At 40.8% G+C, this 18,713-nt stretch overlaps 2 protein-coding genes across 9 annotated transcripts in view; one reads left to right on the forward strand and one right to left on the reverse strand.

Annotated features, from left to right (window-relative positions):
- BANK1 (B cell scaffold protein with ankyrin repeats 1) overlaps positions 1-16,101 on the reverse strand; it is a 144,651-nt gene extending 128,550 nt beyond the window's left edge. For 2 of the 6 annotated variants that reach the window (XM_083835525.1, XM_083835520.1), the window contains exon 1: positions 15,946-16,101. In XM_083835525.1, the coding sequence (XP_083691651.1) occupies positions 15,946-15,958 (13 nt within the window). In that variant the 5' untranslated portion in view covers positions 15,959-16,101. Of the gene's footprint in view, positions 1-4,673; positions 5,023-5,103; positions 5,237-15,533; positions 15,637-15,945 lie in introns of those variants that run through there. The other 4 variants (XM_083835523.1, XM_083835524.1, XM_083835522.1 and 1 more) reach the window with 3 other exon arrangements.
- A 733-nt stretch (positions 16,102-16,834) lies between these two features.
- The window catches only part of PPP3CA (protein phosphatase 3 catalytic subunit alpha), a 278,936-nt gene continuing 277,057 nt past the window's right edge, over positions 16,835-18,713 (forward strand). For 2 of the 3 annotated variants that reach the window (XM_083835543.1, XM_083835544.1), the window contains exon 1: positions 16,835-16,986. The gene's annotated coding sequence lies outside the window, so the exon portion shown is untranslated. The remainder of the gene's footprint in view (positions 16,987-18,713) is intronic. The other variant, XM_083835547.1, reaches the window with a different exon arrangement.

Consider the following 18,713-nt stretch of genomic DNA (forward strand, 5'->3'; position numbering starts at 1 on the left):
AAAAGTAAGTCTGGGGTTTAAAAATTGTCTCTACAGCCAACAGAGCCCAAAATTGGCTCTACTGCCTCAGGATACTTTGGTAAGAGGAACTGTCACTCGATCATCGACTCGTACCCAAGCTTCGACTGAAAGATGCATCCCCACAGATCTCAGACCACACACAACACTCTCCAGTTGCAGTACTGGTGAAAGCCATGCCCAGCTGCTCAGACAGCTGGCCAGGAATTCATGAAACCACACAAGCAGCTGATCACAGTCAACCTGATCAAAAAAGTAATTCAAGTCTGTCTGCAATGCTTGCCTCAACCACATCAGCTTTTGATATCTAAGTGAACCCATTCTCAACCACTACGTTGAGAAAACAGGGGATCAATTGCTACAGAAAGAATAAAATTCATCCCTTTTATCTCTTCCTGGAGTGGATGTCCTCACCTGGGGACAGGGAGGTGTTTTTTCTTTTGTTCCTTTTTTTAGTTTGTTGTTGTTTTTTCTAAATGGCAGTCTTATAGACATTTGAGAAAGAAGTGCATGATTTCTGTTAGTATGTAACGAGCTACTGTCCATTAGTAAAAACTCGTTAAAATATGTAGAAGTGCTCTGTGCCTCAAAAGGGAAGTAGAATAGCACAGAGTGAAAATTCTGACTTTCTTCATTGATTAAAACTTAGGGCAACATAAGCAATACTGAAGGACACCTGTGACATCCTTAATTCCTTTGTGAATTGCACACCCCACACCCCGGGATTACCGTGAGTCCCTTCCCATGCTAAAAACTTCCACAAAAAGCACCATTTTTTTAAAGGCAGGAAGGGCCCAGGTAGGGAAATTTAAGAGCCTTGATACCAACCGCACTTATCTGATTGGATTTTTATGCATCTCAAGCTTTTAGTTTCTCTGTCAAAATTGAGCGTCACCCACAGCAAACGCGTAACACTCTCCCATGAGGTCCCATTCCAGGGAACCTTGCCCTTGTCATCTGCAGAGCCTGAAGCCCATGGTTTTCAGACACTTTTCAACCCCCAGGAGTTTTGTTTCCCCCTCCCAAGGCATCTCCTCTCCTTCCCCTCCTCTCCCCACTCCATTCCTTTCAAAATGCAGGCTAAAACTATGGGTATAAGCAAGGGTCATACACAATGACAAAAACACAGCATGTGAAGCAAGAGCATAAGAGGTCCAGACTCCCATATTTGCACAGTGATTTACAAAACATTTCTTGTAATCCCAGGAAAACTCATTTCCATTTGGGCTGCATGTAGGGTGGGAACGAGGAGCATACCTACTAAGTAGCTCTAGCTCAAATGAGACTCCAGAAGCAAAAGATATTTAGACTCTTGGCTCCTATGCAATCTTTTCACCAAGATGCAACCATTCATCTCTTCATGCTGCTTGCTCTGATCACTTAAAATGATATAAGGAAATACAGAAGAACACTTTGCCTAGCACTCTAAACAACTCCTGCAATTCAACATTTGGAAGCAGACTAAGACCATTTAATTCAGTGCTAATCGGCAGCCTTGGCATAGTGAGCTGCCCCTCACCCATCCTGAATGCATCGATTTTCCCAGTCAGCACACCTGACACAAATCCAGTAAACGCATCTCAAAATGCACCTCGAGCTCTGGGTTGCTGGAATTCTGCAAGGCAAATCCCCCGCAGCAAGCCAAAATGGATCCATCGTGGGAAGGACAGCGCAGAGCACTTTAGAAATACTTGCAGATAATGGAAAACATTTTCAAGTAAGTCATCTTCTCAGAGACTTTCCACTAATGGAAATGAAAATTATAAAAGCTTGCTTGTAAACTTTAGAGCGAGATTGTGAAATAGCTAAATTGCTGCAGCATTGTGGCACACCTGTTTCAATTAAAGCAATTATCTTAAAGCATGGGACATTCCTGCTGTCACTGCATCATCCAGCAGAGTGGCTGCACGTCTATTCTCAAATGCCCATTTAGCTAGAACGCAGTAAGAACATTTCCATCATTTATGCACCTTCCAGTGCTAATTGCTAAATTGTTTGTGAGAACAAGTACTTGCTCTATCAGTACAACATCAGGCCTCTTGTCTTCATCACTCTCCTCATTAAGCTCAGTGAGTCCTGGAGAGGGCAAAATGAAGTTCAAGACAGCAAACAAGTTTCCTACAAATTGAATGGGACAAACTTTGGTGTGATCTTGTAGGCTTTCTCTCTAAAGAAATTCCTTTGACCTTCCCTGCAGTGACAGTGGGAACATGGAGCCAGGCAGGTTCCTGATGCCTTGGGAATACGAATGTGAGGATAATGGCTACCGCTGTATCCTCCCCTGTGGGAGCCTTGTCCATCCACAGCTGAGTATCTCCTGAGGGACAGGTGCTCTCATTTCTAGGGAATGAGACTTAACAAAAACATGGGCTGTAGAAGTCAGAGCTCAATCCTCTGCTTCAGGGTACATCTCCTCTGCTATTACCGCCCCACTGAGTCAAAATTTTGTGTCATTATCGGCACTTCCTTGAGAGCAAATCGCACCATTTGTAGGTTTTAGCAGAACGTAATCAGGTAACTCAGAACTGCTTTAGACAGTAACAAATCACAAAGAGAAAAATATACCATAATGCAGTACAAAGAGCTGAACTAATGCACTACTTTTTTTTTCTGGGGGCTGTGAAGCAAGTCTTTAAGGCTAGACGAAAAGCTGGACAAGCTGCATCAGGTTTGCTTTAACTGATGCTATTGCTACCAGAAACAACCACCACTATCAAGAGTTGTCCTTTCATTCGTTTTAATTCTTTTCCATTGCCAGCGTTCCTTTTATCACCCATCAGGATCTCTCTAGATGTTCCTACCTTGGCTTCCCCCACTGATTTTTGGATTAATGGTCACATTTAAACTCTCCTCATTCAAATTAAATGTCTTTGCTTTTTCTTCTGACTTCTGTTGCTTTTTTTTTCCCCTCTGCCACATTAATTCCATTGTTTCTTTCAAATCCCTGTCTCTAATTAGTTCCAAATAAGAAAATGGGAATTTTGTTCCATTCTTTCAAATAAGAAAATGGGAATTTTCTAATTCATTGAATCAGCCAAAGATTAGCCCAACAGTTCCTAAATCACAGATTAACATTGCCACAGGAAATCTGCTTGGTAAAAACCTCTCTCAGATCACTCAAAGCCCACATTGGTTTAGGTTTTTAAGACTGTATGTTTCCTTTGCCACAAGTCAGCAGAGAATCCGGGGAGGGGTCCTAAGACCCCATAAATCAAACAGCTTGATCTTCTGTTTTTGCAGACAGGTTTTAAATCTATTTTTACACATCTCATTTAGGTAAGTGTTCATCCAGAAATTAGATAAGCTGTGAGAAGCCGTTTCTATTAAATGTATAACATGTTTAAGCTTTTGAGCCATAGTTGAGAGTGTCCCCTGGTTTCAGCTCATTTCTTTTGTCCCTTTCTGAGAAATGTGACAGTCACCAAGCAACAAAGCAAACAAACTAATAAACAACCCCAAACCACCCACAACCCAAGACAAATGTCTAATCGGTGTTGGACAAACACTTTACACTTTTCTATTGGCCTTTTAAATGGCATTCATAGTAATGATGCACACAGAAGGAAATAAGTGAAATAGAAATTAATTCCCTAAATGGGTAGCTTCATAGAATGAGCACCCACAAAACTAACAGTGAGTTAGACCAAGATAAATTAAACAACTTCTGATACGTTCAGCAACAACCTCAATAGAAAGCTGACTTCTCTATATTAAACCTCCCTCAGCTTCCCCTCTGTTGCCTTAAGACAAAAATTCTAGACACCAGCTATATAACAAAGCACTTTTATTTCTGCCCATCAGACAGAATGAAATTGAATCAGTCACATGAGTGCAAGCCTGCCTTTGCACAATTCCTCCACAGTACAGCAAAATTAACTGCAATGCCAAATACTGGTAAAGCTTACTTGAGATTCTAAAGACATTTTCCAGCAAGCTTATCTTCTCAGTGTATGTTTAACACATGCAATTGTGTTTTCCCCTTGCAAAATACAGGTTCTCAATTTTTACCGGTCCTAAAATAAGACCCATTTGGGAAGTTCTCGATTTTGGGTCCTCCCCAAAAAGGACAGCCTTCACAGAAATACTTAACATGTCTGCGGCTGCCTTCTGGAAGTGAACCAGTTGGAAGTTCTGCATGTTCGAGTTCTTGTAAATGGATTTTGCATACCTTACATGCACACCTTACTTCACTGTCACTGACATGCATCCTCAGTGTTGGACAGAAACAGGCAAGCTGCCTACATCGTTACGTAAATTGGAAGAAAAGTATCGCACTGGCAGTTTCAGCTTTTCAAGCACACTATCTTCCATGCCTAGCTAGAAAGGTACAGAAAAGAAAAAAAATGCTTCTTGAACTATTTCTGAAATCAAATTAAACTGTAACTCATTACAGTCAGAGAGTCTGTGTTGTTCATATATAGTAAAACTCAGAAGGCTGAGTGGGATAGGACGGGACCAAGCAATTATGAAGATCGAGCCTCTTATGGTTTTACAAAATCTATACATACAAAACCTACCTATATGACCAATTTTTTATATTTTTCTTGAATATCTAGAAAAAAAAATCTTAAAAGAAAACAGCTTGATGCTGTTATAGATTATCCCTCTTCTTTGTACGGATACTGCATTAACATCTAATCTAAGACTCAACGTACCAGTTTAACACACCACCCATGCCAGCTGCTCAGCAATACCCGGCTGCGTGTTTAATACAGATGTGAAATAGCGTGCAGTCTTACATTCCCTTCTCTGAATTTTATACTGACCATCCTTCACCTTCCACTTACTGCAGGTAACTTCTGTAACTGCAGAAAGGAACACAAAAATTTTACAGCTACCAAAAGCAGCAGCCCTTCACATCTCTACCACACAGCTGTTTATAGACATTGCAGCAACTTATTCACCACTCTGATCAATTCCCCAGCCTGCTTTGCCTTACAGTTGCCTAAACACATCTGTTGACACAAAGGAGAATGAAGCACGGGCTAAACCCAAGCCTCTGAAGTTAAGGTGTAGGGATGACTGCTACTTGCAGCAACAGCTATGGCTTAGAGTGAGTTTATGTTAATATTTATCTTCACTTACCATGCTTTGCTTCATCTCACCAACTGGCCCAGGAGCACAAAAACCTCTCAGATTAAACTAAAGCAGAACACATGCTTCAGGATCACACCCAATGTGCTCCACCTGCTAATGCCACAATAAGCCTGCTGTCAGTGTAAGCTGCGTGGCTCTCAGGTTCCTAATACCCACCACAGGCCTCTACAACCCCCTTTCTGTCGGGAGCACTACTTACCACCGTGGACATCCACAACAGTACGGCCTGAGAGTGCCCACCAGTTTGGTCGCTGCCACTCAGCACTAAACCTGCAGCTGCAGAGCGTGCATCTGAGCTCCCCCTCCCTTGCACAGTTGTACCAAAGCAGGTGGCTCAAGCAATGCTTGTGAACACAGCCACTTCCACTGAAGTCGTAGCTGGTGCAGATGGCTGGGGGGCGGTATCCGACTCACTTGCAGGTATCCAAGTTGGCTATCTAGGACTACAACCAAACAAAACAGAACTAAATGCTTATTATGACATGAAAATTGAGTGAATAGGGCTTTCAAACTACACTAAGAATGGAATCATGCAGGAAGAAACGTGTCCAAGATTCATTTTCAAAAAAATGACCATCTTTAAATCTCTTGTGAAACGTTTCATTAATCTGATATTCCAGGAGGAAACACGGGGCTTTTACGAGAGAGGAATTCAAGTTTATAAACACTCATCTAAAGAATCCTACTTCTTTAATAAAGACTTAGATTCGTAACTATCATCAGTACCACTATATTAACTACTAGGGTGTTAAAACTTTGCTCTTGTCAGTATAACTAAGCAAAACCAACTGTTTGGGATAGAGTTTGTATATTTTTTGTACAATTTAAATTTTGCAATGGCCATATGTGATGTAATTGTGATGAGAGAGAAAATAGTACAATTTACTTCTAGAATATCTTAAATATGGTTAGTGTTCAACCCTTTATTTCCAATAAAAAAGGATTAGCTTTTCATTTAAGGCTCTGAAACATTAAATCCAATGAGTTTGCTGTCACAGCTTCAGAGTACGTTTCTGCCTTTTTAGGTTGTTGTTAAGGCATGATTTAAAGAAGAGACTGTACAAATTTAATAATGATGATTATACATGTCATCCACAATGAACAGTATGGACTTAGTAGCATGTGGGAGTACAAAATTTATGGTACACGTGATCTGTTTGCAAGCTAAAATCCAGGAATATGGATTGCCTTTTTAATGAATTCTCTAAACTTCTTCAGCATTGAAATATAGGCTGCCACTTTGCCGATGAAACAGCTGTTTTTAAGCTTTTGTAGAAAACCACCTGACACTAATTTGGCAAGAGTGCTACAAGAAAATTAAAATGCATCTGTCCTGAACATACCCTGTAAGCAGACAACACTTCTTTCCAAAATGAAAAATGTAGGATCTGCCTTAAACTTCCACATACAGTATTTTTCCCCTGATTCAGTTACTGCAGAATCTGTTTCATGCATTCAAGCCCAAATTAGATTTGGCCTCCTCTAAAATGGTTAATCTTGAACAGGGAACAAAATTAACAAAGGAGAGAAACAAATCTGGAAGTTTTGATGATAAGATTACAAAGTTACAAAAACAGAATGCAAGTACGATAACCTTAAAACCAGTTGTGATCAAAAATCACTGGCAAAATTCCCTTCCACGGTGTGTATCAAAAAGGCTTCACTGATTAAATGGAGCTACTGTGCCATGCACTAGCTGGGCACTGGCCTTACATTCTTACAGGGATGAGGTCTAGAGCAACTGGAGAGTCCCTGAAGTGCTCTAGTAGCAGACTAGAGGGTAAAAAAAAAAAAGGGGGGGAGGGGGGCTATTGAATTTTATGCATTTTATTAGATTTTGTAGATACTATTAAAGATCTTTTTCAATCAAGACTTTTTTTTTGTTATTTGATTTGATCTTTATTAAGTTTTGTTCATGTAGCCCTACCTTTTAAAATCACTATTTAAGAGTCAGATAAATTTGAAATGTAAATTATCTTCAGGCACTAAAAATTAAGATTAAGTTGCTAGAAATGATGTTCTGGACATAGCTAAAACCATTTAGGGACCCATAAAAAACTCTTGTGGTCTATTTGGTTTCCTTAAAGGCCTAAGCAACTTGCTTTGAAGTAAATGCAGGTCTCGATTCAAATCACACGCACTGCTTATTTCAGTTCCCTTGAACAAAGAAACAGTATTTTAAAAATGATGATTATCAATCAGCTATTTTTCAGAGGACCTTTATTTTTTTCCTTTTTTGTTGTTGTTTGTTTTTTTGTTTGTTTTTTAAAGTCAGCTGTAAAGGTGCAACCACCTTAGACGTGATTCAGCCAGCTCCTCTTTAATTGCTCAGCAAAACCGAGTTTGTAAAGGGAAGAACTGCTCTAGGGGGGTGTAAGCCTGCTGTTAGGCTGCTAGCTGCATTGGCCACCCGCTGAGGATTTTCCATACACGTAACTCAAGCACGTACTCCTGGCTGCTGTTACAGGCTTAGCAGTCAGAGCTGATTTGAATGCTATTGCACACGCTTTGAAAAATTCTTAGTAACAAAACCTTAGATAAAACACTTACACAAAGGATTTTATACTGCATATCTACCAGTTTCTCATTATATATCATATGTCAAAAGGAAGCTAATCAAAACCGGAAGATACCTGTTTTGCTGTTCATATTGTTTGTTAATTAAAACAGATTTCTGTCACTCACACAAATTACAGCTTATCAAAGAGCAAGTGACTATGATGACTTCTGAATTACAAATCTTAAAATCCAAGGACCAGCAGCATAGATGTGACTTGTGACAAAAGTACTGCTTGTTTTCTTTTACTGCCTACTATCAGTTCAGCATTAAACTGCTTCGAAGCCTGTGCTGTATTTAGCCTTTCCCCCCCCTCACCAAGACACTAGCTTTACTTAAGAGGGGGGCTCTCATTTTCCATCCTCAAATTGCTCTAAATTGTTCTTGTTTGATTCACTCCAGGCAGACGATTAGTTTTTCACTTCAGTTATTTAAATTGTAAATGTTTCATGAATAAATGAAAAGGATGAATAATAAAAGGGTGTACCATATGAAAATATGTTTAACATATATATTGTTCTATTTCTTAGAAGTTCAATTTGTAAACACCATTCAATACATCTTTCAGTGTTTTTCCAAAGGCTGCCATTAGAAAATAAATAACACTATTTCAATCATACCTCTCATCTTATATTAAAAAAAAAGAGAAAGAAAACACACACACACAAAAACCCTTTTCATTGAATACAGTAAAAAAACCTCCAGTTATTCATTCTTCATGTGTTAACATTCCCCCTGTGCTGTGGACAACAACTTAAAAAAAAGTACTGTTCAGTGTTTTTATTATTTGGAAGAAAGTATAATGATCAATGGCAAGTGAAAATATCATTACTTCATTACATTTTGACAGGAAAATAGCTTGCTTTGTTCAAGAGACTGAACACAGGCACATTTCCACACTGATAAACTTGAAGGGTAAAGTACAGCAAGGCACCAAGTGCTCCGTGCGTGTATTCTCAGAGAGACTTGAATGCGTTGGAGAGCCTTGACAGCATCTCAGTCAGGCTGGGGGGGCAAAAGGAGGTGGTGTTATCTTTCAGTGGGATGCTATCTTTATTTCTCATAAGAAGACTCTCATCTGGTGAATATAATATGTCTAAAACAGGGGATTTAGGATGAGGTCTTCACTCCTAGGTCTGGCTACGCTATCATCTAGTGGCATCTTAACCTGGTATCAAGGCAACACTTGGGCAGCCATGAACATCTCTTTCCCTTTCCACCTCTGATGTTGTCCAGAGAAGGAAAACAAAAACCAACCAACCAACCAAAGAAAACAAACCAAAACCAAACCAAAACCACCAGGAATGTGAACCGAACAGAAGCCACAGGAGGACATCAGCAGAAAGACAAGACAGCCATAAAAGTCTCTTAGCTGATGACATGCATGCTTTCCTAGCAATTTTAAGAAGTTTTGCTAAATAGAATAAGATGGAGAACGTTAGACCTAAAAATACAGTCTCCTTCCAAATTCCTTACCCCAAAGTCATGTGCAAAACCTGGAGACTGCTAGAGCATGTTTCACAACAGCAAAGAGAAAAGCAAGACATGTATCCAGGAGCTATGGACTTCAAAGGCAGCAGAAGTTTTCTTATTAGCTGGAGGAATTAAGAAATATCAGCTTCTACTAAGACATCCAAGTGGAAAAGCAGAAAATACTTGCAATTCTTTTTTCAGCTATGAAAATCCACAAAATTCAGGAACTCACTGGAAGCAGTTCCCAGTGGTTTCCCAGTAGTAGGTAAAAGGGTATAAAATAAGAAATTTGACAAAGGCACTGCATTTCAACTTCATAGCCTTACACAAATTGTCACTAGACCTTAAACACACGCTTAAAAATCCCTATTCCCTTTTTCTACAGGATGCACTTAAGTATAAGCACACTTTTGCACAAATACATGCACATCACACTTACCAGATGCAAAGGAGTATTTAAAATGCCAATAGATAACCAGAAAAAATTTACCACTTTACCCATTTTATTCCATTCGCTTTTTTGTTTTGCTTTTGCCTCCCAACAATAACATTGTACTTATCAATAACCACACTGAAACATTGCTGTACGAATCAGTACTCAATATAAACACAGATCTGAACTGTAGAAATAAAATCATGGGGTAGCACAGCAACAGAGCTGGATATGCTCAAGACACTTTCCAAGAAAAATCCACTGCTCTTAAGATCTGTTTTGAAAAAGGTGCTGCTGCATCAGCCCCAGGAAAGGCAGAATGTGTGCTTGTGGAGCCGTCTCCACTCCGACCCCAGCATCCCCACAGAGCATCTCAGGAGAGGAAAGCATCACACGCTGCACGGCAGCCCCTGCCCAGTTCTGCACGGATGCTCAAGAAGACTGCAGAAATTTGGATAGGCTTTGAAATGATTTTGCAGTTAAAAGCAATCATTACTACCTCACTATTAGTGCTATTACAACTTTATCCTATTTTTTCTTACTTAGAGGTGCGAGTTTGGAGTTTGTAACATTAAGGCACTCATATTCTGGACATCCTTCCTAGTTTTCTATGTGATCTCAGACAAGCCATTTAATTTAGGACATCGTACTCCCTTTATTTTTAATATTATCATAGTCTTAAAATGAGTCATTCAACATCAAGATCCCACAGTAAGTTTGAGGGAGCTACCATAACCACTGAAAAAAACACAAGCTTGTGCAGCATCCCACCCAAGGGAACTCCTGTTGCTAGAACTACCATGTTCTTTCTCTAGATTTAGGTTGGGTCTATCTGCACAGCAAAGAATCGCTCTATAAAGACATACCTTCTGCTTTTTTCACATTATTACAGCACCCTGAATACTTGACTTTTTCTGCCCTTCTCGGAATTGCATTATATTTGCTTGACACAGTTTGAGACCTGTACTTAGGTTTATTTGTACAAATTTTTGTCTGATTCGACAGAAGTCAGATGCATTTTCTACATCTCCCTGAACATTAACAATAATTTTCCAGCACTTCTCTTATAAATAAGATACCACTAAGGACCAAGTTCAAGTAAATTTCATAAATAGGCAGCAGAAGCAAGTCATACCAATACAGAAATAAATAGATTTGGGTTTAATGCTTATTTTCCCTCCAAGTTGATAGATACTGCCCTGAAAGCTCCCATGCTGATGATCAGTTAACATTTAGGATGACTGCAGACCTGCACATTTTTGGTACCCACATCAACCAACCAACGCCTGACTTCAAGAAGACTGAGTACTCACAAATACACCCAAGTTAAAGCATGACAGCAATTCCTAAGCATTTAGAAAGAAATCAAGTATTTCAAGCAAGGCAAACAAATAGGATCTTTAAAAACGCAGACATTTAAAAAAATCTGTGAACAGTCCATCCCAGATTTTCAAACGAAGCTTACCTCCCCAAAGTAATGGCAACTACCTGGCACTGTGAGCTTTTGAAAAACCGTAGCATTTTGTTTAACACTTGTCATTTACTCATGGTTCCCATATATGCTGGTACTGTCTTCATGAGCAAGAAGAAAGGAGAAGAAAGTTTGCTTTCCTGTTCTATTCACAGCACACATTACTGTGTTCTTCAGGTTTTGAATGCTCTCTCAATGCTCAGTCAGCACAGCTGGGTGACAGGTCTCTGAGGAAAGTATCTAGCTGGGTATCACTGAAGGGTGACAGGCAAAACAGGCTACAGTTAGGCAAAAACTCTGAGTAGTTCTTATGATAAATGAAAACTCGCAAAAGACCCCTAAAAGTGATTTCAAGATATTGCTAAAGTAGGTTGTACGTACTGGTGTAGATTTGTTGTAATTAATATTTGGCAACAACAAATAGTTATCAGTTGGCAATGGGCTGTATAAAATGTAAGCTTCGGGTGCTGAGCAAAGACACGAAGCAGTGAACCACAACCACAAACTGTAGCTACTTTATCTGGATAAAGTTTCGAGTCATTTACATCTGTTAAGCATCTGATGTGAAAGCAAAAGCATGCTTTCCAAACTCAGCTATACCTTTGCTTGAACTATATCAAACACATAAATCTTATCTTAATTTAATCGTACACACAGAAATATTGAAAAACAGAGTAATGATGGGAGTAATGATGGGAGTACTGTAATGAGGGGAGACCTGTTTACTTAAGTGTCAGCCCTGTGATAGCATAAATTATACTCTGTGGAGTTAACACAAAGTCTTGCTTTCTTACTATGCAGGGAGCCAATGGACACTAAATAATAATCAATGATTATTGCATGCCATAGACCCCAGTTTAAAATTTAGATTATATTTGTGATTTCTGTCTTACCTTCAAGGCAGTTTCAGCATGCCTAGATATTTAAAATATCGTTTTGAACCTACTACAACTTTTGTTTACGTTTAGTAAAACCTAGCTGCTTATTACAGATCATATTTTAATTGCCTGATTTTAATTTACACAAGAGGTCAGGGAAATTTCATTTTCTTCATGATAGCCAGAAATGACTGGACCTCCCAGGAATATATAATTATATATCACAAACTATTGCTGCTGTTTGCATTGTGGCACTCGTGCTTATTGCCTTCTAGAGGAGGTAAAATGTTCTTTACTGCCTACAAGCCAGTAACAGGGTATGTAAATTAAATAAATGCTCAAAGATCAGCTCCAAGAGAGACACTGAAAAGTAAACGGTGACACTGTAGCTCTCCAGTCCCTGGACATAAACCTTCTTCTTTTCAGAAGCTGAGATAATTGCTCTTTCTCTCACCTTTACTGTGGCATCAGTGATACACTCTTTCAAATGTGGGTGGTCAATTGCTTATATGTAAGCTTCTGTAATCAGTGCTTGCAAGAGAAGGGAGGCTGGAGAGGATTCACATAAAGAAACATCTTGTTAGGATCAACTTTTGAACCTGAATCAGCTACCCAACACTTCTGAGGGTCAACAATTGCTTTGTGTTAGTTATTCACAAGGTTCTTGAGTACCAAAGCGTAACAGCAGCTGCTTTTCTTCTTCCTCATTCAGTATCTTTTTAAAACTTTGTATTCCAATTCCTAGCCAACAGACTCATCTGTAAATGTTGCATCTGGAGTACACATCAGAATAACTTCTTTATCACTGTGAATATTTCCATTTCTAGCTTTTAAGGAGTCAAATTTCAGCTTTAAAGTATCTGAACATTATATTTGTTTCTTTCTGCAGAAATATCAAAATATTTCATCAACAAAATAGGAACTTCCCTTCTAATTAAGACTGTAAATGGAAGACAGCAGTTTCTCCAGTACTTGCTTCTTTGATACTCAGATTGCTAAGACGTTACTATTAGTGTTAGTAATTGACATTATGTTATTGCTGAATCTACTTCAAACCTCTGCCACTAGACCCCTTATATTTTTGAATGATGTCATAGCCTGATGACTATTTTGTCCCTAAAAGCACAGGTCTTTAAAAAACTTTAAGGCTACTACAAATGAGGCCATTCCTAATTCTTGAGAAAAACAAAAATCAAGTATTATTTGTATTTATTCACCATCTAGATTCCCTTGCAGAACACCTGTCATGTAAATACTGTCCCAGAAACAGCTGGAGGCACAGAAATGCACATTGGATACATAAAGAGTGCACGATGGCATATCTCAGTGGTGCCACTCATTTTCATGAGCATGGAGGGTGTGATAACTCAAACATGACACAGCCACTAGCAAGTTATCCTGTCAGTACCTCTCATCTCAAGTGAAGACAGGTGTCATCAAGGATCAGGCATTATGGATGTTTTACCTTTACTAGGTACAGCATGTTCAACTGAATTTGTATGAAGAAGTTAATCTAGACTACGGTTTCCTACAAAATACTGACAAGCAACAAGACTGTCTCACCCACAGTGCACTTCGAAGAGTTTTCAGATTCAAGTGTGACTAAGCCATGGGCAATCCACTCAAAGCAACTTGTACCTCACAGCCAGTAAGTCCATCAGGAAAAAAAAAAAAAGATGTCTTTTCAGTGTGGTACGAAAGCTTTGGTGCTGTCGTAAAGCTGCAAGGGAGAGGTCTATGTATGGTGGTCCCAGGTGGAGTATGAGGCTTGTGCAGAGCAATACATGAAAAAACAAGAGACAAATGACAGCAGAGTAGAAGTCCACCATATCCACTGCTGGCTGAGCCTACAGCTACTTGTTTCCCGGCCAATGTCGATGTGTGGAACGGGCTGCAAGCAGCTGGGAAACCTGCCATGCCTCTGTGGTGCTCTGATGTATTTGCTCAGCAATTATTGCAGCAATTTCACATGCATACCTAGGATCTGACTGCCTTTATTCATCAAAAGCCAAACCTTAAACTGTACATCCCCAGGTCATGCACAATTGTACACTGTCATTTATATACAGCGACCACTAAGAATGTGTGTATGATTATCAGAATATAACTGATCATTACCGCCCAGAAATAACTGCCTAATAACTAGGACAGTAAAATGCATATTTAGAAATGCTATTAAAGATGTATTTTTGCTCATGCATGCTACTTTTTTCTTTAAAATAAGCTTGCAATGCTGCAAGTAGAGTCTAGATAAAAAATCCTATTTATCAAAGGCCAGATCCTAGTAAAACAACTATATCCATTTTACAGCCAGCTTTGAGTAGCAATCAAAGCAGTCCTGAATTCTGGTATTTTATCTACAACTGACTTATTATACAACAGGTTGGAAAGTCACTTCACCTTTCTTCCCATGTGTTTTCATCTGTATAATAAGCATAGTAGGTAGCAACAGCTTGCACTGCTAATATCACTTGAACGTTGCACTTGATAATTAATAAATAATAGGGTTACTTTGATATTATGATACAAAATCTGAGGTACTCTGAAGAAACTGTCTTGACATTTAAAGCACTCATTTAAAAAGGTGAGCCAGAACAGTAAACCAAAGTATTGAGTCACTTTTGCAGAGTCAGGCCTTCAGATCTCTTTCTTGATTCCTCATTCATAAAATTAGGATAAAATATAGTCCTGACTTGCAAAGATAAAGCCGAACTCCCTGCCACAAGCAAGTCAACTGAGCCAAACCTCTGGCATCTGGCTACACATCTTTCATTTCCCCTCTGAGAGCCCAGCTTTGCTGTCGCTGGTTTGATTTAAGTGTTGCTGAGCCTTGCAAATTTATCTGAAGAAAATGGGAGCAGTAAGCACACAGCATTTCTGTGAATAAGGAAACATGACTGGGAAGAATGAACAGAGGAACTGGGAGCCAGGGGCTCCTGATTCCTGTTCAGGCCTGCCACTGGTTTACGTGTGACATTTGTAAATCATTTGATCTTTTTATCAGCTTTTTCCACTTGTAAATGGAACGGTAACACACTGTCATCTACCAAGGGAGTGACAAAATATACGCTAGCAGTTTTGAGGCACAAAGATAATGTGACAAACCACTGAAAACATAAATAAGGAAATTAATATTTCTGTGTAAGGCATACCAGGTATTTGCCGTACAGCTTTATACGGCTAGGTACTATAGTGACTGCTGAGAGACTAAAAAAGAGCAATCAATTTTTAAATTAATAACATAGCATGATGTTAGCTAATTAAGACTCTATCCCAGCACGGCCATACATGTAGGACAGAATAAGGGTTGCCCACACAACATTTATTCTGTCATCTCCTAACTTCTTGGTGCTAGACTTCCCGCTCTTCGGAGAAGCTGCATTATGTACTGCAAGACAATAATGGGCACACTGAGGAGTATTTTCAAGGATAAGTTGTCTAAAATCATCTTGAGGTGCTAAGAGCAGCCTCCTCAATAAAAACGTTCACATAATTTGTCAGGAAAACGTACATATAATTAGCATCAATCATTGGAAATATTCAAAGGGGGAAAAAATTGGTGGGGACTAGCCATATTAACAAGGTATGTACCAACTATGCACCCACTTTTATCAAGAAAGATCAGGGATGACCTCTCCACTTGCCAAAACAACATGGAAAACGAAGACACCAAGTGCCTCCAGGAGAGCGGCATCTTGTACCACAGAAACCTCACCACAGCCGCCACCTTCACACCCTGCCAACAGCTGCCCACGCCCTCACGGACGACGCTGGGGGAAACCCACAGCTAAACCCTCCTTTGCACTGGGCAAAGAAAGAAAGAAAGAAAAGAAAAAAAAAAAAAAGGGAAAAAAAAAAACCAACTCCACTCTCCCCCCATGCCCGCGGCTTCACCCGGCAGCCCCACGCTGCCTCCCCTTGCCCCCCGGCCACAAGATGGCGGCCGCAGCGGGGCAGCCTCGTGCCCCCCGAGCCCTCCCGTCGCCAGGCGCTGACCCCAGCCGCTCCCTGCCCCGACCTGCTGGCCGCATGGCGCCGTGGCCACCTCCGCTCCCTCCCTGGCTGGCTAGCTGGCTGGCTCCGTCGCTTTCCCTCAGGGCACAAGGCGCTGCCCCGACCGCCGAGGTCGCCGCCGGCGGCCCGGAAGCGTGGGGCCGCCCCAGGCTCCACCCGACCGCGGGGCTCCGCAGCCCGCCCCGGCGGCTGGAGCGTGAGGGGAGCCCTCGCTGAAACTTCCCTCCTTCACCCGCTCCCTGTCACCCCAGGGATACACCACCCTGCGTGGAAACTGCCCTGAGGATGGAGATTTCCCATCCCCAGGAAGGTGTTCTGGCCCAGGGTGCTTGAACGCCTCCTTTGAATTAACGATATTAACTTTTTGATGTTCGAAGATCAAAAGTTAAAAAAGTGAGACAAAGCAGCTCGTGAGAGAGCTGACCTTCAGACTCAGTCAGGAACCACTGATCAACGCGGCATTTTTCAAGTTTAAAATGAAGGCTAGACCCACCAGGAGTTGCCTCTAAAATGAGATTACAGAAGAGCTGAAAATACCTTCTGGAAAAAAAAAAAAAAAAAAGGTTTTTCAAAGAAAGCAAAGTTTTGACTGCGCTTCACACATGGGTATGTCCTTCTCACTCATCTGAACCTCTGCGTTCCCCTGCCCCACCAGAACTGTAACGCCTCGTGGCTGATATCTGAAAAATTCGTCAAAGGTTTTAAAGATCTTCAAAGGTGAATTTGCTTGGTATTGGTTTCAGGAATGCGGGTGGCCGAAGTGTAGGAGATAAATGCTCGGCACAGCCTGAAGTGAAGGAAATGCAGCAAAGTGAATTCAAGCAGTTAGAGAAAGAAAAATTCACATCCATGAACAGTCTTTATAGATGCCTCAGCACAGCAAAACCTTCACAGTTTGCAATCAACCACAAACCACAAATCTGCAGGAGGCTGGACTTAAAGAACTATTTCTTTAAAGCCTTTGCATGCTGCAGTCCGCAGGTCTACCTGAAATATCTGAAAAACTGAATCATCGTGAGCTGTTCCTGTTTCTGTCATCACACAGGTAGGAATTTGGTTTTTAGTTGGTTGGCGGTTTTCATTTGTTTGTTTCCGACTGTGTGCTTTTGCTAATGAGTGGGTGCTTTCAGTGAACTTCTGGCCTGTCCTGGCCTACCACATAGAGGAAACCTCTAGCTACATTTGCAAAAGAAAAATCCAGACTTCAGGCCTGTCAGGCTAGATGCACATCAGGATGAGCCTGGAATACTGCCCGTTGTACTTTTATGCACATTTTTCACTTCAGGTTTTATTTAAGTGACAGGTGTCTAGGTAATACTGCATTCCAGCACTGTATTTATGGACACACAACACTAGAGTGTCAGTGCTCTTGAGTAGGGAGCAGGAAGAATAGGAAGGAGATATCTGATAATGGAGGAAGAGACATGTCAAAGATCAAACATTTAGAAATGTGGTATCTGAGTGTTTTGCCAAGGCAGCACTGCTTGCTGCTCCTAAAAGGTGGGTTAGATGATGAGGGTGGATGTGGTTGGGATATTTTAGCAGTCTGAGCCATGACAATGATCATCACGGTAGAAAGAAAACTTCATAAAAGAAAAAAAAAAAAAGAAGGTGTGAATATATTTAAATATAAAAATAACTGAAGTGGAACTTGGCACTCTGTCATTACCATAAAAAATAAAACAACACAAAAAAAATTAAAAATGGACACTTGATTAAACCCGTTTTAATTCCTACAGTAATATCTGATATCGAAATGAAGTATTTGTGTGCATAGGTAGATACACTAACATGACTACAATGGGAGTCTAAAAAACTGGGTACATAATGCTGAGGGAATTACAATAGTACATTTATTTCCATTTTGAGAGAAAAAATAAGCCTGCACAGTGGAAATTAGTCCTAAAAGGAAAGACTTGCTGTACTCAGAGTTTAACCCAAACAACAGGCAGGCTTCTACTAGTTGTAGAAAGGTACAGCTAGTACCTAGTTGTAGAAAGGTAGAACTAGTACCTCAGCTGAGTCCCAAAGCAAGAAGCTCTACTCCACGTGGAGGCCTCGCTGGACTCAATGCAGGTTGCACGTGTGAAGGCTGGCGATGGTATGGGTGGAAGGTGGGGTCTCATCTGGGGTGAAACAAGAAGGATGATGCTAAGTGTAGGGTGATCAGGGTAAGGCGGTAAGGCTGGAAACAGTCCAGCCGGGAAAGGTTGCTGAGAAAATGAAGACAGGGAACGTAACACAAAAGTTGCCTTCTCTGAGGACTCTGCAGCTCTCAGAGGGGCCGCTTGGTGTAACGCAGACCATTTGGCAGGGGGTGGGTGCCTTAACCCCTGCTTGGTGACAGACAGAGTACGTTGGGGCTATGCTTTTAGTTAAACCTGCTTGAGCCTTTGCCACTGTGCCAAGTTGGTGTTGTCTGAATGCCTAGTTTTTCTGGGCCGTGTTGCTGCCATCACAGTTTTTGAGACCATGGTTCTGGCCTGCCTAGGACAACGATGTACTCAACAGGGGTAACAGGGAGCGTGGTGCTGGGCTCTGACTCAGTGCAACTCCAGACAGCCCGGTCATGAAGGTTATCTCTGGTGAGAGGTACTGTGTGCATGTGAGTGGATATTCCTGCCCATGCCAATTCTAGCTGAGACTCCTGCTGGCAAATGAAGTTTGCTATGAAGCCTCTCATGCTGAGGACCTCTCTACAAGCCCAGAAGATGAATCAGGTTTCCCTAGTTCTTTGACTTGGTAATGGCCATGCTTTGTATATACCATAAA

The sequence above is a fragment of the Anser anser genome, assembly GCF_964211835.1.
Source record: "Anser anser genome assembly, chromosome: 4".
NCBI lineage: Eukaryota > Metazoa > Chordata > Aves > Anseriformes > Anatidae > Anser > Anser anser.